The sequence below is a fragment of the Pyxicephalus adspersus genome, chromosome 1, assembly GCF_032062135.1.
Source record: "Pyxicephalus adspersus chromosome 1, UCB_Pads_2.0, whole genome shotgun sequence".
NCBI classification, from domain to species: domain Eukaryota; kingdom Metazoa; phylum Chordata; class Amphibia; order Anura; family Pyxicephalidae; genus Pyxicephalus; species Pyxicephalus adspersus.
The window spans coordinates 37,562,805-37,580,724 of record NC_092858.1 but is presented as its reverse complement, the minus strand read 5'-3'; the positions used below and the strand labels follow the sequence as shown (position 1 = coordinate 37,580,724).

At 36.7% G+C, this 17,920-nt stretch overlaps 1 protein-coding gene across 5 annotated transcripts in view; it reads right to left on the bottom strand.

The window, feature by feature from the left end:
* SCN8A (sodium voltage-gated channel alpha subunit 8) overlaps positions 1-17,920 on the bottom strand; it is an 82,338-nt gene that overhangs the window by 50,305 nt on the left and 14,113 nt on the right. For all 5 annotated transcript variants that reach the window (XM_072406889.1, XM_072406912.1, XM_072406904.1 and 2 more), the window contains 4 exons: positions 11,798-12,128; positions 3,249-3,366; positions 1,897-1,987; positions 534-662 (listed from right to left, as the gene is read on the bottom strand). In XM_072406889.1, the coding sequence (XP_072262990.1) occupies positions 534-662; positions 1,897-1,987; positions 3,249-3,366; positions 11,798-12,073 (614 nt within the window). In that variant the 5' untranslated portion in view covers positions 12,074-12,128. The remainder of the gene's footprint in view (positions 1-533; positions 663-1,896; positions 1,988-3,248; positions 3,367-11,797; positions 12,129-17,920) is intronic.

The following is a 17,920-nucleotide window of genomic DNA, read 5'->3' as shown; positions in this document are numbered from 1 at the left end:
TACTGATATAGGGAATTTGTTTGGGTTACAATAGTTGTAGGGTTTCAGGTTGGGTTGAGTACAGCTCTATAAATAATTTCTGTATAGAACACTGATCTATGTATTGAAATGTCTCTCTATTTCTATGTATAGTAAATTGTACGAATTTAGGCTACATGGTGGACTGTTAAAGCTAGTGCACATCTGGAACATGGTAATGGGCATAAACAGTCCTACATAGCTACCACAACCAGCACACTGCTGTACCAAGGGCCAGAGTCAAAACAAGCCTAGGCTGCAATTAATTTTTCCTAGTTTTATACTTCATGATTCAGTTCAAGCGAACAACTGAGGACTATATTTTTCCAACATTCTCAAACATGGCAGCCTTTTAGACCAGAACAGTCAGGTGTACAATAAACTCTTTTACTTTGGGGATATACAACATGACTCTTTTTTTTCTTAAATTATTAACAAGTAATTGAAGTATTCAGTCTGAAGAACAGATTTCTGAATATGGACACACATAGTACTGTAAAGAACAGGATACTTACGCCATCATAATAACGCTGAAATCTAACCAATTCCATGGATCCCGCAAAAATGTAAAACCATCTATACAAAAACCTCTTGCAATGATTTTCACAAGTGATTCAAATGTATAAATTCCAGTGAAGGTGTACCTGAGAAAAACAAAAAGCATTAGATTTGACACTGCCAAGTATACTTCCACATTACAACTTTATATATTGATAACTTTTTTATTATAATACATATTTGTTTGGTAAATACAAACTTAAATGATATGTAAAAAGATGTTCCTGCTGTGACATTAAAATATTTGGGCTAAGTTTTAATAATTTGAGATTATTATTATTGACTGTGTTGTAATATGCTGGATATGAAAAGACAAGCTAGTAAAACATCCTGCCCCATGAACAGCACACGAGTCCTCTCAAGCCAAGCAAAGTGAATATGCTGGCCATGCATGCAGCTCAATTAGTTGACAGTGGCATGTCCCTGGACAATATAATACAAAGAAGGTATCATATCCTGAAGAACTGATTCCTAATCAGTTCAGACTAAAGCTGAACTGGCCAGAAGTCTTAAGTGGTATTTGCCTGGTCTCTAATGCCTGAAGCATCAGTGTTTTTTTTCCCAGCCCGAGATCTAACTTCACCGCTGTCACCAACGGGGGAAACATCCAGCAGCTAAAAATTTTATAAAGGCTTACCTTGTCTCTTCACTATAATTAAAAAATATTTAATTGGACAGAGCCTAAAGGGTAAGGGGCAATGTTATTTACAAAAACTAGAAATTATTTTCCAAATCAATATCTACATAATTGTGCAAAATTCCGGAAATGCAGACACTACCCATCAAATTTTATACTGGCCTGATCAAAATAAAGAGTTCTAATTCCTAAAGGTAGTAACCTATAGAAAATAAAGAGGACACAAATATACTGATTAGTTTATTAGGAAGTCTGAAAGAACTACAGTCTGAAAGAACTAGAATAACACTAAATCATAGGCAACATTGGCTTTGAAGCTGAATGTATCTGTGGGGGTTTACCTAGAAATGTAAAAAACAAAAAATCATACTGCCACACGAAAAGTCTACACGGACTGTTTCTCCAGCATTCAAACTTTGTTTGAAAGATATATTGGTTACAATGGACCAGTTCACATCAGAGCATTTTTGAGTGTTTTGTTAATAGGCTGCAAAGAGAATGCAGCCTACAGGATTTTAGGCACAGTTAAAATGTTTGTAAATGCCTAACAATGCTTGAAAATATTTACAAGTCCTCAAAATTCCCCCACAGAAATAAATGGGACATTCATAAGTATTTATTCCACCAGTGGCAAACCTTTATTTGATAATAAAAAGAAAAGAATGAACACAACATATACTTACTCCACTTGTTTAGACCATTCTGGGGGATTACTAAAAGTCATGAATACGCAGTTGGTCAAAATAGTGCACATAATAATCATGCTAAATACTGTATACCAGTGTTAAGGAAACATATGATATAGTCATTTCAAAAAATGTAAACATATAAAAAAACATTTCAATACCATCCTATCCACAGCAATCAAGTGACCATCGACCCAGTACTGACCATGTGACCAGTCAATATAAATAAGAAGGATGCTTGGGATCTAGAAACTCTCTTTACTGAGTAACTCTCTATATGAGAAAGACAACTGACAGTTTTTTTTTTTTTTTTGAAGTGCCCAGCATCTGGAAGCACATAATTGTGTAAAAGACAAATAAATCGGACCACAAAATATTGACTATGACTTCATTTTCTTTTTAATTATTTTCACCCATAATACACAGTTAATATTAAATATTTAAAACAGAACAATGTAATGTTGTAATTGTGCTAAGAAATTAAAACATAAGCTTTCACAATTGAAGCATTTGGTCTAGCCGCAAAGATCCCCAAAGATTAGAGGATTATAACAGTGATGGAAGAATAAATTATGCAGAGTAAAAGGTAGATATTTCTTTGCACTGGCTGATAATTTATTGGTAAATAATTATATTATATTGAATATCAGTTTGTAAATTGATTTTTACCCAGAAAGCTGGAAAGGGCTTGTTAAAATTTGTGCTAAGAGGTTTCTTTCCCTATTGTAAATGTGCAAGCAAATGTCACCCAATGTTATACATGTAGCCCATCTTGCAGGTCTTATGTATACAAGAGCCTTCTTAGCTTTGTTATTTGCAAAATAGTCCAATTCTGAACAAGAGATAAGAAGTCAGACCACATATTATTTTGTGGGAGTATTGCATTCCTCCCCCTTTAGTTGACAGCTAGTTACAAAATACAATAGTGGACCACAAGAAACATGGTGGTGTTCAAAGCACTTGTTTAGGTAAAAGAACAAGGAAAATGTAGAAAATTTCAATGCTTCCAATGGCTTTCTGTTCATTATAAACTCGGCATTTTTTAGATTAGAAAACAGTGGGGAAAGGTTAGAAATAAATTAAGTTTTTATTATTTGCTCTATTGTTATTGGGCAGATTTCCCATAACTTGAAACACACCAGAAACAACAAGTGATAGGAAATACACGTTGACAGATGTCATACATGTTCCGTTTGCTCTCCTCCTGTTCTGGTGACACACAGCAATTGAATCGTTCTTAGTTTCAAACCCTTCTTTATGCAAAACAATTTTACTTTTGAAAGTTTTCTGTAAAAAGAAAAAAACAAAAAACACAGTATAACATAATGCACAGTTTAGAAAAGGATATGAATGTATCAAAATTTTAATAGCTATTTTCCTAATAGGGTTAAAAGGACTTAAAATATACATAGAAGGCGTGGCACTAAATCTGAAGATTGTTTTTCCTTTGTTTAATACTATAAAGGTCTGCAGAAAAAAAAAGAAAAAAGGCAGAAGTTAGAAAATAACAAAACATAACATGTTTTATTGTTTGCAGTTTGCATTCTATTAGCACAACATGCCACATAATCTCTTAATTAGTTACAAACCATAAAAAGAGCCCACTGACCCAACAAATTTTGTAGAAAACTGTTCTGCAAACCAAATACATGCTGATCACTAAAATATGTTTATATCATACAGTATTGCCATCAATCTGAAATTCCATGTTCCTTGGAGGATATTAACATGCCTTTGAGTAAAAGTGTATGCACACCAAAATATGTTGTTGTACTTCCCATAATTTTTAAAACCTTTATTACTATTATTAGTCCTTTATTACAAAGTAGAAAATGCCTTCCTCTAATAAAATCACACCAGTAAATATTATCCATAGACACTTGATTTTCAAGAGTACGATGCTTTAGTTCAGCTGCAGCTGTCACCCTTTCCCTGTGCATTCCTGCTGGAGCATGCACACAGGGATTTTCTAAGAAGAGTTCCAAATAAAAAGTCCTATTTCCTATTAAACTCCACAGTGTGCTCCAAGCATGAAAATTATGTTGTGAAAGTTTTTTTCTGCTTTAAGCCTATTTAACTTAATAACTTGGAATGTGAATAATTACTTTGCAAAGAATATCGTCAGTCCTATGCAAGAAAATGTATGGAAATGAAACAACCAGAGGACTACCAGGATCACCAGATAAATACATAGGAACAACAATACTATTAACAGTAGCATATTTATAGTAGACATATATGTTGTTTAACCTTCTTTTTACTGACTTTTGCATTTTGTTCCACCTTGAATAAATATACAATGCTGTTTTTACTATTCAAAATCACACAACTTCAATGGTATATTTGCTTTTGAAATTTGAGTTTATTTGACATTTTCCCAATCATTTTACGATCATGCACTGGGTCCATAACAAAAGCAATGTTGTGGCATACAACCACATTTACCAGCAGTAGTTAGAGACAGATGTGGTCAACTCCTGATGGACAAGCGCAAAACCTATTCATTAGGAAAGACCACTGTCATCAAGTTACAAAATAACTGATAACTGGACAATTGTACAGATGTCAGGAGAGCAAAATGGCAGGGTAAATCTTCCAACCAATAACACCTAAACTCCCCCCGACCCGTCACACATTTTTAGTATTCATTACATTGTGACTGAAGTCATACTTACCTAATCTGCTGTCCAGTTCCATTACCGGAGCCCCCTATAGATGTGTGTGGGAAGGAGGGGCTGCTAATCCAGTACTGCAGATGCACCAGCATCCGCTGTTCCCGTTATGACCCATTGTACTGACATCACTACTTCACCATCCTCTTCAAGATCCTAACAGCAACCTACTGGACAGTCAATAGGAAGTGTCTATATCATGCAGACTGTAATATGAATATAACATGAAGGACTCTCACCCCACTGTAAACAGAGGAAGAGAGAAGACCCAGGCTTGCAAGTCACATGGCTGTGACCTTGGGTAAGTAAAAAGGGCATTTACATTTTTTTATTTTAATGCCTGCATTTAGTTAGAAAGAGGAAGGACATAGGTTAATTTTTAACTTCAGTTCACCTTTAAATGATATTGGAGTCATAAATACCACTTCTCAAATATTTATCACAAGTTTTATGGGTCTGCCAGCAGAGTTTTAAAACTGTTTCTCTGAATCACCTTAAATTATTTGCAAGTTTGGTATCACTTATCACCAAATATAGGCTATCATTACACGTGAAGTTACAAGTGCTATGCCATTTGTGTTGTTTTCACTCTCCCCTCTTTTTACATCCTCTTTTTACATTCAAATGTAAAATACATTTCAGGAAACCTATCCAGAGAAATTTGGATCCAGCCACTGCTGAACTTATTTCCTGTAAATGCTAGTTGCCTAGATATCATGTACAGTAGACCTAAATGCTTTTACTAGTTCCCAAGACACTGTCCCTGAAAATCAAACAAATGTAAATTATGATATCACGCTAACAGAGTGCATGTTTCAGGTCAAAGACTCGATAGTCAACTTCTGCAACCTATCATATTAAACCCCCTACAAAATGCCCAAAACAAGCAGTAGAGTAGGCAGCAGGTGTAAGACCTGGGAACTCAAGCACATATATCTCACCCTCCCAATTCCTACTAGAAAGTCAATGAGTTCACTCTCCAGCATCACCCAAAAGCAGTTGGACTGACCTATTAGAACACTGCCAACTGTGTAAAAAAACTCCCATCATAATATTGAACTTAGATTTACCGTTTTAAAATATGGACTTGGCTGAACAACTTTAGAAGGTCCTGGAAGTGTTTATTAGAACGGCAGACTGCTATTACATAGGAAGGATCTAGTAGTGCAATGCCAAGAATTCAAACTGATAAACGCCTAAACTTGTATAGTAAACTTCACAAATTAGTTGTGTAGCACAACTTGACCATAATGTCACTGTTATGATACATGGGAAATTCTGCAATGTTATCTTTTTTCAACACCGCAGGAATAATGCAGTGCTGTTCTGCACCTACTGCAACAACAACTACTCTAAACTTAAAAATAGCCATTTAAGTAATATCTTTGAAGTCAGAAGGCCTTATTTACTCTTATATATTATGTAGAGCTGCACTATCAATGCAAGAATGCATTGGGGTATATATACATATCTGTATATGTATAATATATTTATTTAAAGTCAAGCCAAAAACCTATTTTTAGTTTTGGTCAGATAGAACTCATGCAAGTAGGGGGTTTATATACAGGTCCAGATATCTGAAGCTCCATTAGGAGCCTTCCCACTACTGAGTGTGCTGAGTTTTTCAAAATGCACGTGTTTGGCTCTGTATATTGCCATGTGGGGTAACATTAAGAAAGAGTGGCAACCTTGCACACCAAACACGTCATATGGATTGATGCAGCATTAACCTGTTCTCACAAGGAATGTAACAAAACAAAATAGAGGAAACTATTTTCTTTTTGCTTGACATACACCTGTTACTGTGGCTGAAGTTACTCATGTATTAGTAGTAAGTTTTTTCTACCAACCATGGTTTTAGCCAACCTATAAAAAAATGACAAAATGTTTAGATTTGTAATAGGCACATGTTTTTGCCATCAGGAAAATTATCAAAAACTAACCATGATCTGGATCAGCTGAAGATATACCATGTGTCTAGGACTACAAGCTTAAAACTGATCTCTATGCTTCCCCTGTCCCCACACCTCTCTGGTTGTGAGCAAGGCAAACAAATTAAAACCAGTTTAAATAATTACGTAAACCTGTATCTGTCTTCTTCTATCCAGCGGTGTCCAGCGGTGAGGAAGATCTCTGCAGCAGTTACATCCGCACAAGGAACCGGTCCGTGATTGCTTAGTGTGGACATATTAGCAGGGTTAGATTATCGGTCCCCTGCAAACAGAAACAGCGCAGCCAAAGGACCTGAATGACCCAGTATTTCAAATTTATTTTGAAATTACACTTATTACACTAGTCATAGTGGTAAATATGACTTTATTTACCTGGAACTAAGTTCAGAAATTGCAGAAAGGGGCAGGTATAGGAATAAGTATTCTTACCTGTCTGATTGCTGTCTGATCTGTCAAACTTTGACAGATGCCAGGTTGGTTGCCACGATAGCCGCAGATGCTAGGACTAAATAAACTCCCGTCATCCTAGCCAAGCTAATCAAGATGCTCAAGGATTACAAAAAGGAAATAAAGAGGAAAACGCCCACGTTGGTATGGGGACAGGTGAGTATCCACTGGGTTTAGCTCCGCTTTAAAAGTTACAAGAGTTACAAGATGAATGATTTATCACTATAAGAAATTAAATTTTACTGACACAATATAAATGTTCACAGTACTTTAGTAGCCTAATTATAAAGTTTTTTTTGTTTGTTTTAACCAAGTGAACTGAAAAATGATGTGCAGGATTCCTTTTTAAAGTTATTCCAACCTGCAAAATGTGCGTCTCTGCTTCCTGTAAGGTTTAAAGGAAAAGTCAGCAAAGCAGAAAACAAAATCAATAACATTTTTGCTGACATGATAAAACGTGCAGAAAAAAAAAAGACTTCAGCATGTCCCTAATGTACACATCTGAAATGCATTTCCTTAAAATGTCTCTTAGACTGCAAGCTTTCCTGCAAAACAAATACCCAATAGGGTAACAATACTGATCATTCACATCCCAAGGAACAGCCAAATAGATACTTGTGAGAAATTCACCTACACCAAGCTTTTCTATAGTAAGTTTAGAAGTGATGTGAAAAACTGTACTACAATCAGTATTCATCCACTAATCAGATTTCATTGTTCCTGAATGATCATCATGTCATTTTCTTTATCTTAGCTTTTGGTGATTGACTAAATTGTTAAGTGTGGGTTAAAGTTCCACTTTTGGGTTTCCATGATCAGGCAATCCATTATTGCAGAAAGACAGCAATAATGCGTCTTACCTGCCTTAAACTTAGTTCTCCAGTCTAAATGGAAGTTAGAAAGTGCCCTCTTTTGCATATCTTCCTTTAGATGCTTGCGCATAGGCAAGTTCTGGGTGTGATGTGTGATGGGTCAATAATTTTGTAATTCCTAATTATTCCTAAATTTTTTTAAGATCCGTATTGCATATTTGGGCTCCTGCTGATAAGGAATCCAAACTTGATCCAAACGCGCACTTACATTTAGCCAATGACCTCCTTTGTCACAGCTGACCTCCTTCTAAGTTGCACCAAACTGCATTTGCAGTCTCTAACATTTTAAAATTCTAACATTTTAGGTATCTAAGATGCTCATCACAATTTCATCTACAAGAAAGGACGTTCCATAATCTGCAACCTGACATACAATCTAATGAAAGACTACTCCTTCCTCCAGAAAAAGGAAGCAGAGGTTGTAAGTTGTTAGTGGTGATTCTATGACCTTCTTCATCACCCTATATCATACATAGTTATTATACTATAAATCATTGCACTCCACATGGGCATTTAGGAAAATTAAGCAATACAAAACACATCTAAACAATTTTAGTCATATACATAATGTATTTTCCCCTGTCTTAGAATGACAACCTATTTTATTCGGCCATGGCACCATATTCTTATGCCCCTTATGTAAAATTGCTAATATTACTATTTTTAGAAAAAATGTTATGCAATTCCAAAGCCCAGAAAATTCACCCAGCTGGCACAACGAAAATCTCCCCTCCTTCTTACACTATTTCTTCTGTTACAGACTATTAGACACAGAAACACCTACCAGCTCTCCTTGTGTGTTTGGCTAATTCTCAATCACATTTTAGCTAGCTAAATTAATACATCTGGAAAATTACAACAGAATCCCACAAAACAATTACTCCAGTTGACAAGTAAAATCTTTGTTAAATACATTTAGCAGGGCTTACACTTGTTATCTAATGTAAAAAGAATTCACACTCTTAGTGCACAGAATGTCTGACCCTGTCAGCAAAATTTGACACAGGACTTAAATTCAGAATGTACTGCCGCTATACAGGCTGAATTTGCCTTAGAGCAATGTTAAATGGGTGCTTCAGAAATCCAAGCTTTCCTTTACCAGGGCATCATTTTATTTTTACACTGCAGAAATAATATTCAAATGTTGCTAGGAAAACACAACACTATGTACTATCATGCCATACATCCACTACGGAGGGTTACTGAGCAGCATCTAGGCCAGATTCCGTGCTACCTCCAGTCTATTTCATTTCGAAAACAAAAATACAAATCTCCTCTCAGCATCCTAAGATCACTATTAACCTCCTGTTAATTATGACAACACACAAAATAGTGTGTTTCATAGTTTAATGAAATTGCTGGGTAAGTATTATACTGTGTGTCCATGGCACTTTTGCAATTGGTTACTACAACACATTCACTATTATTAGAAAATTATGAATCTTTTTTGAAGGGCATACTGCTGCTTATTGGTAACCTTACACAATCTCCAAAATATGGTATTTTTGTTTGCAGGAACAACTTTTTACAGATACTAGGAATGTCTACAAAATATTAAACTTATGATGTTTTTTTTAATTTCAGCATTTTATAAATTGTTTTACAAAAGTAATACAATTTAAAAAGATGTTTATTTGCCAAGACCCGCCCTACAAAGCAGGATATAGAGGTAAACACAAGCAAATACTTTTTAGATTTTTTTTTTCCTTAAACACCATTGTATTGTTTAAAATGCAATGCACATGAAAAGCTTACTGACAATAAACACATGAGTAAATGCTTTAAATTAAAGAATCAATCTAAAATGCATACTATAGATTTAGGTAAATGCTGGTGATGTCATCTGCTGACTTTTTTTCTTGGGGTAAATCTCTTAGTTTGAGCTCCAAGGTGGGCCCACCATTTCTTAAAACATGTTTGTTCTGTTCAATCAATTGTAACTTAAAAAAAATATTTAGCTTATATTATATAGCTCATTAAATCTCACAATGGGCCTGATTTTATAAAGCTCTCCAAGTCTGGAGAAGACAGACTATCCTGGAAAAACCTGAGTGACCCAGCAAACCTGGAATGGATTTATTAAAATCATTTCCTATTAGTTAGCAAACATTTTCAATCCTGGACCATTCAAGGTTGGATGAACCACACAGGTTAAAGATAATCTATCTTCTCCAGTCTTGGAGGGCATTTGTAAATAAGGCCTAATATATATATAAATTATCAATGCTAATTATTTATTTTTGCCAAGATCTACTCCTATACCATATAAGAAAAGTTACATGTATGTAAACCCTAACAATTACCCTATCTTGGCACAAAGAAAAATTATCATGAATTTGTGTCAGAGTAAAACCTAATTAGTCCGAGGTGAACCTGCTTTGTGATTGCCTTGGTTTGCCTGGAACCAATAAACTTTTATCCTGACAGAGCGTTACAGTTTGTGGCTTATTGTTTTCATGTGTGGCTGGGGCGGGAGCCATAACCGAGCCTCTGGATCAAAGCAACTTTAATTTAATAAAGCGATTCAATCAAATATCATCAAATATAAAAAAAAAATATTAAATATATTAAAATCAAATATCAAATATATATTGTTTTTTTAGTAGAACTTCAGTCCCATCTGACAGGTATTACTGTTGTCCTTTTGCTTTTGATGTGTATTTTTCTCTTATGACAATGAATTACCAAAACATTTTTTGTACACATTAGAACTGTGTTTCCTTTCCATAGTTAATAGAAATGGCAAAGCAGGTTGGTGCAACTTGAAAGGAAAAAGTAAATGTATGCTGTAATTGCCCAGGTACACAAAACTGAAATAAGTTAATAGATTGATGGATAAGATCTTTAAAAAGAGGCCTTTGAACTTTAGAAAACTGTATCATGCACAATTGTATAACTTCTCTAAATTATACAATCAATCCACAAAAAACTCAAACACAAGATCCTGGATTACAAGCACATTTCTTTCATCAAACGGTATTAGGCATGTAGGTGCCTGCGTCTTTTAGAAAGTTGTCAACCTACATGGCTTTATGACTGTCCCTGCCAGACAACACTGAAATCTCATACTGTCAATAAATGTAGTTACTTTGTTGTGTCAGTGCTCTAACACAACTCCTAAAAGACTGTGACCCATCTTGGAGGCTCCCATATTGCCATATTAAAATTGTTTTTCCACTGACCCTTTGATTGTTTGAACGTGCTATGCCATCAATGACTATGGTTTCAGAGTAATACTATAGTACTGATGGTGTGAGCAGTACAGTTAGCCAATAGGAGTTCATTCACATATAGTTCAGTAGGCACCATTTACACTGGCACCTTTTTACCTACCTTTCAGTTGTCAAGAATTTACCACTTCTTCAAGTGGTGAAGAAGAAACAATTGAGAAATATTTTGCAGAGTAGATAGGCATACAAATCAAAATTTCTCTATGCAAAGTTACATTTGCTAGGCACACCGTTGTCTGGCTGGGAGACAGAATATTTGTTTATCTGTTCAGGTCAGAACCAGTGAACACAGCAATCTTTGCACAAGGACTTGTCAAACTCAATGCTCCTATACTCTGTGTTCTGTCATTTATTGGTTTCCGCCCACATTTTTTGAAATAAATTAAAATGGTACCTGTTTTATTTTTTTCATGTCAATTTACAACATTTCACTTCAAAAGAAAAGCTGTATTGATGCACTGGGTACAAGAAAAATTACCCAACACATAAATCATACTAGTTTTCTGAGCATAAATTCCATCATCCTGCTTCTACAAATTGTTCCTCATTTTTAATTTTTTACTCCACTACAGTTGCAAAATTGCTTGTGAAAAGCATAGATCTCTACATGTTGCACCTTAAATTACAGCCATACTTGCTTCCCACCGCATTTTTTTTAGATGCCAGATGCAAGCAACTCAATGATCTGAACCTGTAATCCCATTGAATTTTTGCCTTGGACTCACTTTCTGGTTATAATAAAAAGGGTCTAAGTCTTCGATTGGCTGAGCAATAATTTTCGAAGGAACATCGCCGTAGATAAATGGCACATTTTTGCCAGCTTCCAGGTCAGTGTTTGGTTTTGGTTTATTTTCTTCATCATCGTCTCTGTGGCTACTGTCTGGCTTTGGCGGCTTTTTTTTCTTCTCATCAGCTATACGTTTTTCAATAGCAGCCAGTGATTCACGGGTAAATGCTTTGAAGCTGTCAGGGCCAGGTGGTGCCATAAGTGGAGCTGCCATCTTTTCATCCTGCAGCAACTTCTTTTATTTGAATAGCACCTACAACAGTCAAACTCTGAAAAGAAAAGAAAGAAGAAAACATGAGAAATTGAGATTTACCAGCATGACTAACAGCAAAGATCCCAGGCTGAGCTATATTAAATATGTATTCTATCAATCTATAAACATGGCACAATGGCATGTAACATCAATATGTAGAAGACATGCCTAATTCTACTATCAAAATTAGTTTGATAACACTTCATTATAATTATGACAGAATGGCACAGGCCTAGTAATAGATGCACATTTCTATGACTGCAGACCACTCAAAATCAATGGAGTCAACCAGGATTCTATCAATAAATCGACTGAAAGGATGGACTACTTAGCTAACTAAGGGCCAACTATGGTGTGTGTAACCCCTTCTCTGAGATCTGTCTGGAAAGATAGGATCCCTGGAATGAATCAAAGACAATTCCTGATAGCATGATATGACTCAATTTATATTCTGCTGTGCTGTATATGGGGCCAAATCTTTAAACCAGATATGCCTAAAAGGTAGACCAATAAAACTCTATGAGGGCTTACTGCACAGTCATAACAAACTTTAAAGCGGATTTCAGCTAGAAAGCATGTAAACAGTAGAGCAGGCCAAGACTGTGCTACTGAGGTAGGGGAGAAACTGACAAAAAAAAAGTTTTAGGAGTGTAGTTTAGGAGGCGCAGATACAGTCGTTTTTTGTTTTTCGTTTTATTTTAAAAAGGTACATTGTTCAATTAAGACTGGGTACACACATGCAATAATTTTGGTTGGAAAGGATCTTTCACGATCCTGTCCAACAAAAGACTGCACGATGTATGAACAAGCGCCATTCTGCTCTATGCAGAGTGCGGAGAATCACAGAGCAGCACCCCACTGTGCTCTCTCCCTTCACTTTTCTTTTGATCATTCAACCAGAGTTGTACAAATGCCAGATTCTCATCCGATATCTGCCCTGAGGCGAGAATCATCTGGCATGTGTACATAGCCTATGTAATGGTAACCATCAGTGGTTAAAGCAAAAATACCAATTTGTTTCTTTTTTAAAAGCAAGGAAACACATATACACCAAAGACCTAGGAACAAGCTAGAGGGGCAGGAGAGAGGTAATCATATTTCATTCTTTTCATCTTTTCACTCAACCATACCTACTTGCTCAACAGAAGTGTCCTTGAAGAAAAAAATAAAATAAGTATTGAACATCACTAAACTCAATGTATACTCTTAGCTACACATAAAAAGCACATTAGCACAATGCTACACTATATACTGTAAAACAAACATGAGTGTTCTTTGTATGAATAATCAATTTCATCAAGAGCTAACAGTTGCAGCCAGTGTCCAAGAGACTAATTACTGCTGCCTGACTAGCAATGAAGAAGTTAAATGAATAATAAATTATTTATACTCTTACAGTTTACAGGAAATGGACCTCAATTTATAAAACCATTTTATGAACTGCAACCTTCATACTGTTTGTAACGTTGCCAAGAATCTTTACCTCTATGAGATCATCAATGAGCAATTTGCTTTTACCAACACAGTATTTCAATACCCACAAAATGTATGGCCTGTCCCACTCAGTTCTGTGATCTTTGTTAGAGGAGTCTTTGCCTACTTCAAATCCTAATGGAACATGAACAGATCAGGTTTTACACACTTCCAGGTAGGAAGGTATGTATACCCATTTAAAGAAGCACCCTTATTTTTGTATTAATGTATTATTATTTTATGTTTTATCCAAGATATATATAATCATATCTATCAAATTAGCAACATGGAAATTTTGACTTAACGAGGAGGCTGGGGCCCCCAAATAAAAAGTTTTTGTGAGCTGGTGTAAGTCTGTACAGGTGGCCTAAATTCAGTCAGTCCAAGAGCAGTAACATTTCCCTATGTCCTACTAAATGGTGGAGCACTGGTAAATATAAATATTAATAATATTAAGGACAATATTTCGTGGGTATACCCCCGTTTCTTCCGAGTTGCTGCTTGGACCAAAAAATGAGTGCGAAAGCTTGACCTGAAAATGTAACTGTAACTACAAAGTGATAGAGTGGGCAGTGCTTAATGTTGTTTTTGTTGCAAGTGCACCAGTATGGCTACAATCACCTTAAAAACTTCTCTAACATTGTGCAGAAACAATATGTTTTTTTAACATCAACTGGTTTGAGAACATTTATACTTATAGGGGATTTAAGAGTTGCATCACTGGAAAACATAAAAAGAAGGAAAAAAAGACAAGCTGACATTGCAGACAGAGTAGCATTGGCCTTGTAGCAGTAATAGAAGGCATGTTCCACGAAGAACAGGACACCAGTGGAAGACCTCCGGGACGTGTTCTAGGGCAGACTATTATTAGTAAAATGAAATAGCATGGAAAGAATGCATTTCTGCTGATGACACAGGGAACCTTTACATGGGAGATATATGGGGGGAAAAGAATAGGTAATGATTAATGATACAGTTATAGCACAGAAATAGTCAAAGTGCCCTATCATTTATATGTAATAGTGGTAAAACAACCCACTTAGGTCTCAGACATTTATAAATGAATATAAGATTTATGGTGTTGTAAGAAAGGCTTTAGGGGGCATTTGGGTCCTTGGAACTCCAAAAGCCTTTATTGAGGTCACCTGAAAAGAAGAATGAAAAGGCGTAATATTTTACCTGCACCGCATCACATATACTTCATGTCCACCTCTGATAATCTAAATAAATCAATAATGATAATTTTTTTCAAATATTTTATTTAGATAAGATGTGAGCAGTGTGTAGATTATGAAATGTGTGCTATGCAGAGAAGATGGGTGCAGTTGGTATGATGAAAGCTGATATATGAACAAGAAGGTGTAAACAGAATAATGGTGAGTATTATATACAGAAGATGAGTGGTGCACTTTAATTTTTAATCAGAATAAAAGGAAAGATAGAAACTATTATATACTCATATAATCCTTTTCAGTACATCATTCTTAATAGACAAATGATTTTGTATAATTGTGTAGTTGTTTCCCTTACAGCTATTGTTGCCACATTACTTGTTTTAGTAAACCATCTCATCTCATGTGTATAACCATTAGCATATTACTGCATCACTGTGAGGGAACTGTTGGCAAATGTTGTCTCCCATTTTGCAGATTTTCTTGAGGGTTCTTTGTCATGCTTGAAGGAACAGAATACAGCATAAAAATCATACTGTAATTTATTTTTGTCACAGTAGGCCTGAGTTATTAAAGCTCTCCAAGGCTGGAGATGATACACTTTCATCGTGAACCCGGGCCATTGCTCAAACCTGGATTTGAATGGATTTGTCATTTGCTTTTTGTTGTTTCTTAGACCAGGTCCATTCCAGGTTTGCTGGATCACCCAACTTCACTGATGGAAGTGTATCCTCTCCAGCCTTGGAGCCTTAATAAATCATGCTCAATGACTCAAAGTAATAAAGCAAAATGGCCAGCACAAGGCTCAGTAGTTAGCACTATTGCCTTTGCAGCACCAGGTCCCAGGTACGAATCTTGGCCAGGACACTGTCTGCATGGACTGTCTGCTTGGGTTTCCTCCGGGTACTCCGGTTTCCTGGTTAATTGGCTTCTCCCCAAAATTGACCTTAGACTACATTAATGACATATGACAATGGTAGGGAAATTAGATTGTGAGCTCCTTTGAGGGACAGTTAGTGACATGACTATGGACTTTGTACAGCGCATGTGTATTATGATGGCACTATATAAATACTGTGTAATAATATTAATAAAATTAAATGAACATGAATCTTCTCAAGCCTTGGAGAGCTTTAATAAATCAGACCAAGTGTGTACAGGTACTGGCAATTATGTGAGAGATAGCAATACCAACTAAATGAAAGGCACAGCAGGGGATGCAGCCAATGCCAGAACCTAGGAAGGTCAATTGATAGTTTCATTTCAGTAGGCTCTAATTTTGAGGATCTTAGGATGTTCTGCAGGGTAGCAGAGGTAATGTGAATGAACCTGGCAGTTCGTGCTATTTACTGGTCTGTGTAAGAAGTTTTTCATCTAACTACACAGGTTCACTTAAACATTATTTGCATTATTTTATAACCAAAGCACTAAACAATACAGAGATGTCCAACTACAATTAGAATATTTGCTATTCATTCCAAGGCAATATTACCTACAAATACAGAGTGGGTAGTACATTTTTTAAAGAAAAATCTTGCATAATTTCATTGTGATAGAAAAGAAGATTCTCTAAAATTTGATTATATAAATCTCACAACTCTAGCCTACTGCGCACAAGATGCCAGAACTGCATAGCCTGAAGTCCTATCATCTTGCAGGAGGAGAGACTTTTCACATTAACCTGTGTTAAGTGCATTGGCCATGGTCCATTGTTGCATTTAAGGTTACCCAGTTCATTTATAATTAAAGCATTAGGATCATGATGTTCATGCTTTTCTTTTCTTCTTTAGTGGTGAAGTAAGTGTACAAAAAGACATTGTTTTCAAGGCATGGCAGTAATCAAAATTGCTTGTCCTTTACACCATATTTAAAAAGTGATTTCTTTGCCCTACAATGTGCAAATATAATAATTATAAAATATCCCCCAAATTATCCACTTCACTTTAAAGTGTATGTAATTTAAAAAATGATGCTGTAAAGCAGAAAGCATTGCCTTTTTTTTAAGACTTTTTTTTAAGACTTAAAGAGGTTGGAAAAAATGCAAAATTTTACATCTATGCCAATTAGGACCCAACACCAAATCCAAAAAGCACACATCTCATACCATTATTGTAAACCCATTATAAATGGGCCTCTGTGAAACAGACACTTCAACAATAAATGTGTGATAATGATATAAAAAACACAAAAGGTGACTAAACAGCAGAACATGCTGTACCCTGCACAGTGGATGTAGGACACGCCATACCCTGCACAGTGGATGTAGGACACGCCATACCCTGCTCAGTGGATGTAGGACAGGCCATACCATGCACAGTGAATGCAGGACAGGCCGTACCCTGCACAATGGATGTAGGACACACGCCGTACCCAGCACAGCGGTCGTAGGACACACATCATACCCTGCACAGCGGACAAAGGACAAGCCATACCCTACACAGCGGACCTAGAACACACCATACCCTGCACAGCGGTAATAGGACACACGTCATACCCTGCACAGCGGACTTAGGACACACACCTTAGCCTGCACAGTGGACGTAGGACACACACCTTAGCCTGCACAGTGGACGTAGGACACACGCCATACCCTGCACAACGGACATAGGACACACAGTGAATGTAGAACAGACACCATACCCTGCACAGCAAATGTAGGACACATGCCATACCCTGCACAGCGGACTTAGGACACACACCTTACCCTGCACAGTGGACGTAGGACACATGCCATACCCTACACAGTGGACGTAGGACACACGCCATACCCTGCACAACGGACGTAGGACACAGTGAATGTAGAACAGACACCATACCCTGCACAGCGACTGTAGGACACATGCAATATCCTGCACAGCGGGCATAGGATACACCGTACCCTGCACAACGGACGTAGGACACGCCATACCCTGCAGAGCAGACATAGGACACACCATACCCTGCACAGCAGACATAGGACACACCATACCCTGCACAGCAGACATAGGACACACCATACCCTGCACAGCAGACATAGGACACACCATACCCTGCACAGCCGACATAGGACACACCATACCCTGCACAATGGACGTAGGACACGCCATACCTTGCAGAGCAGACATTGAACACACCATACCCTGCAGAGCAGACACTGGACACACCATACCCTGCAGAGCAGACA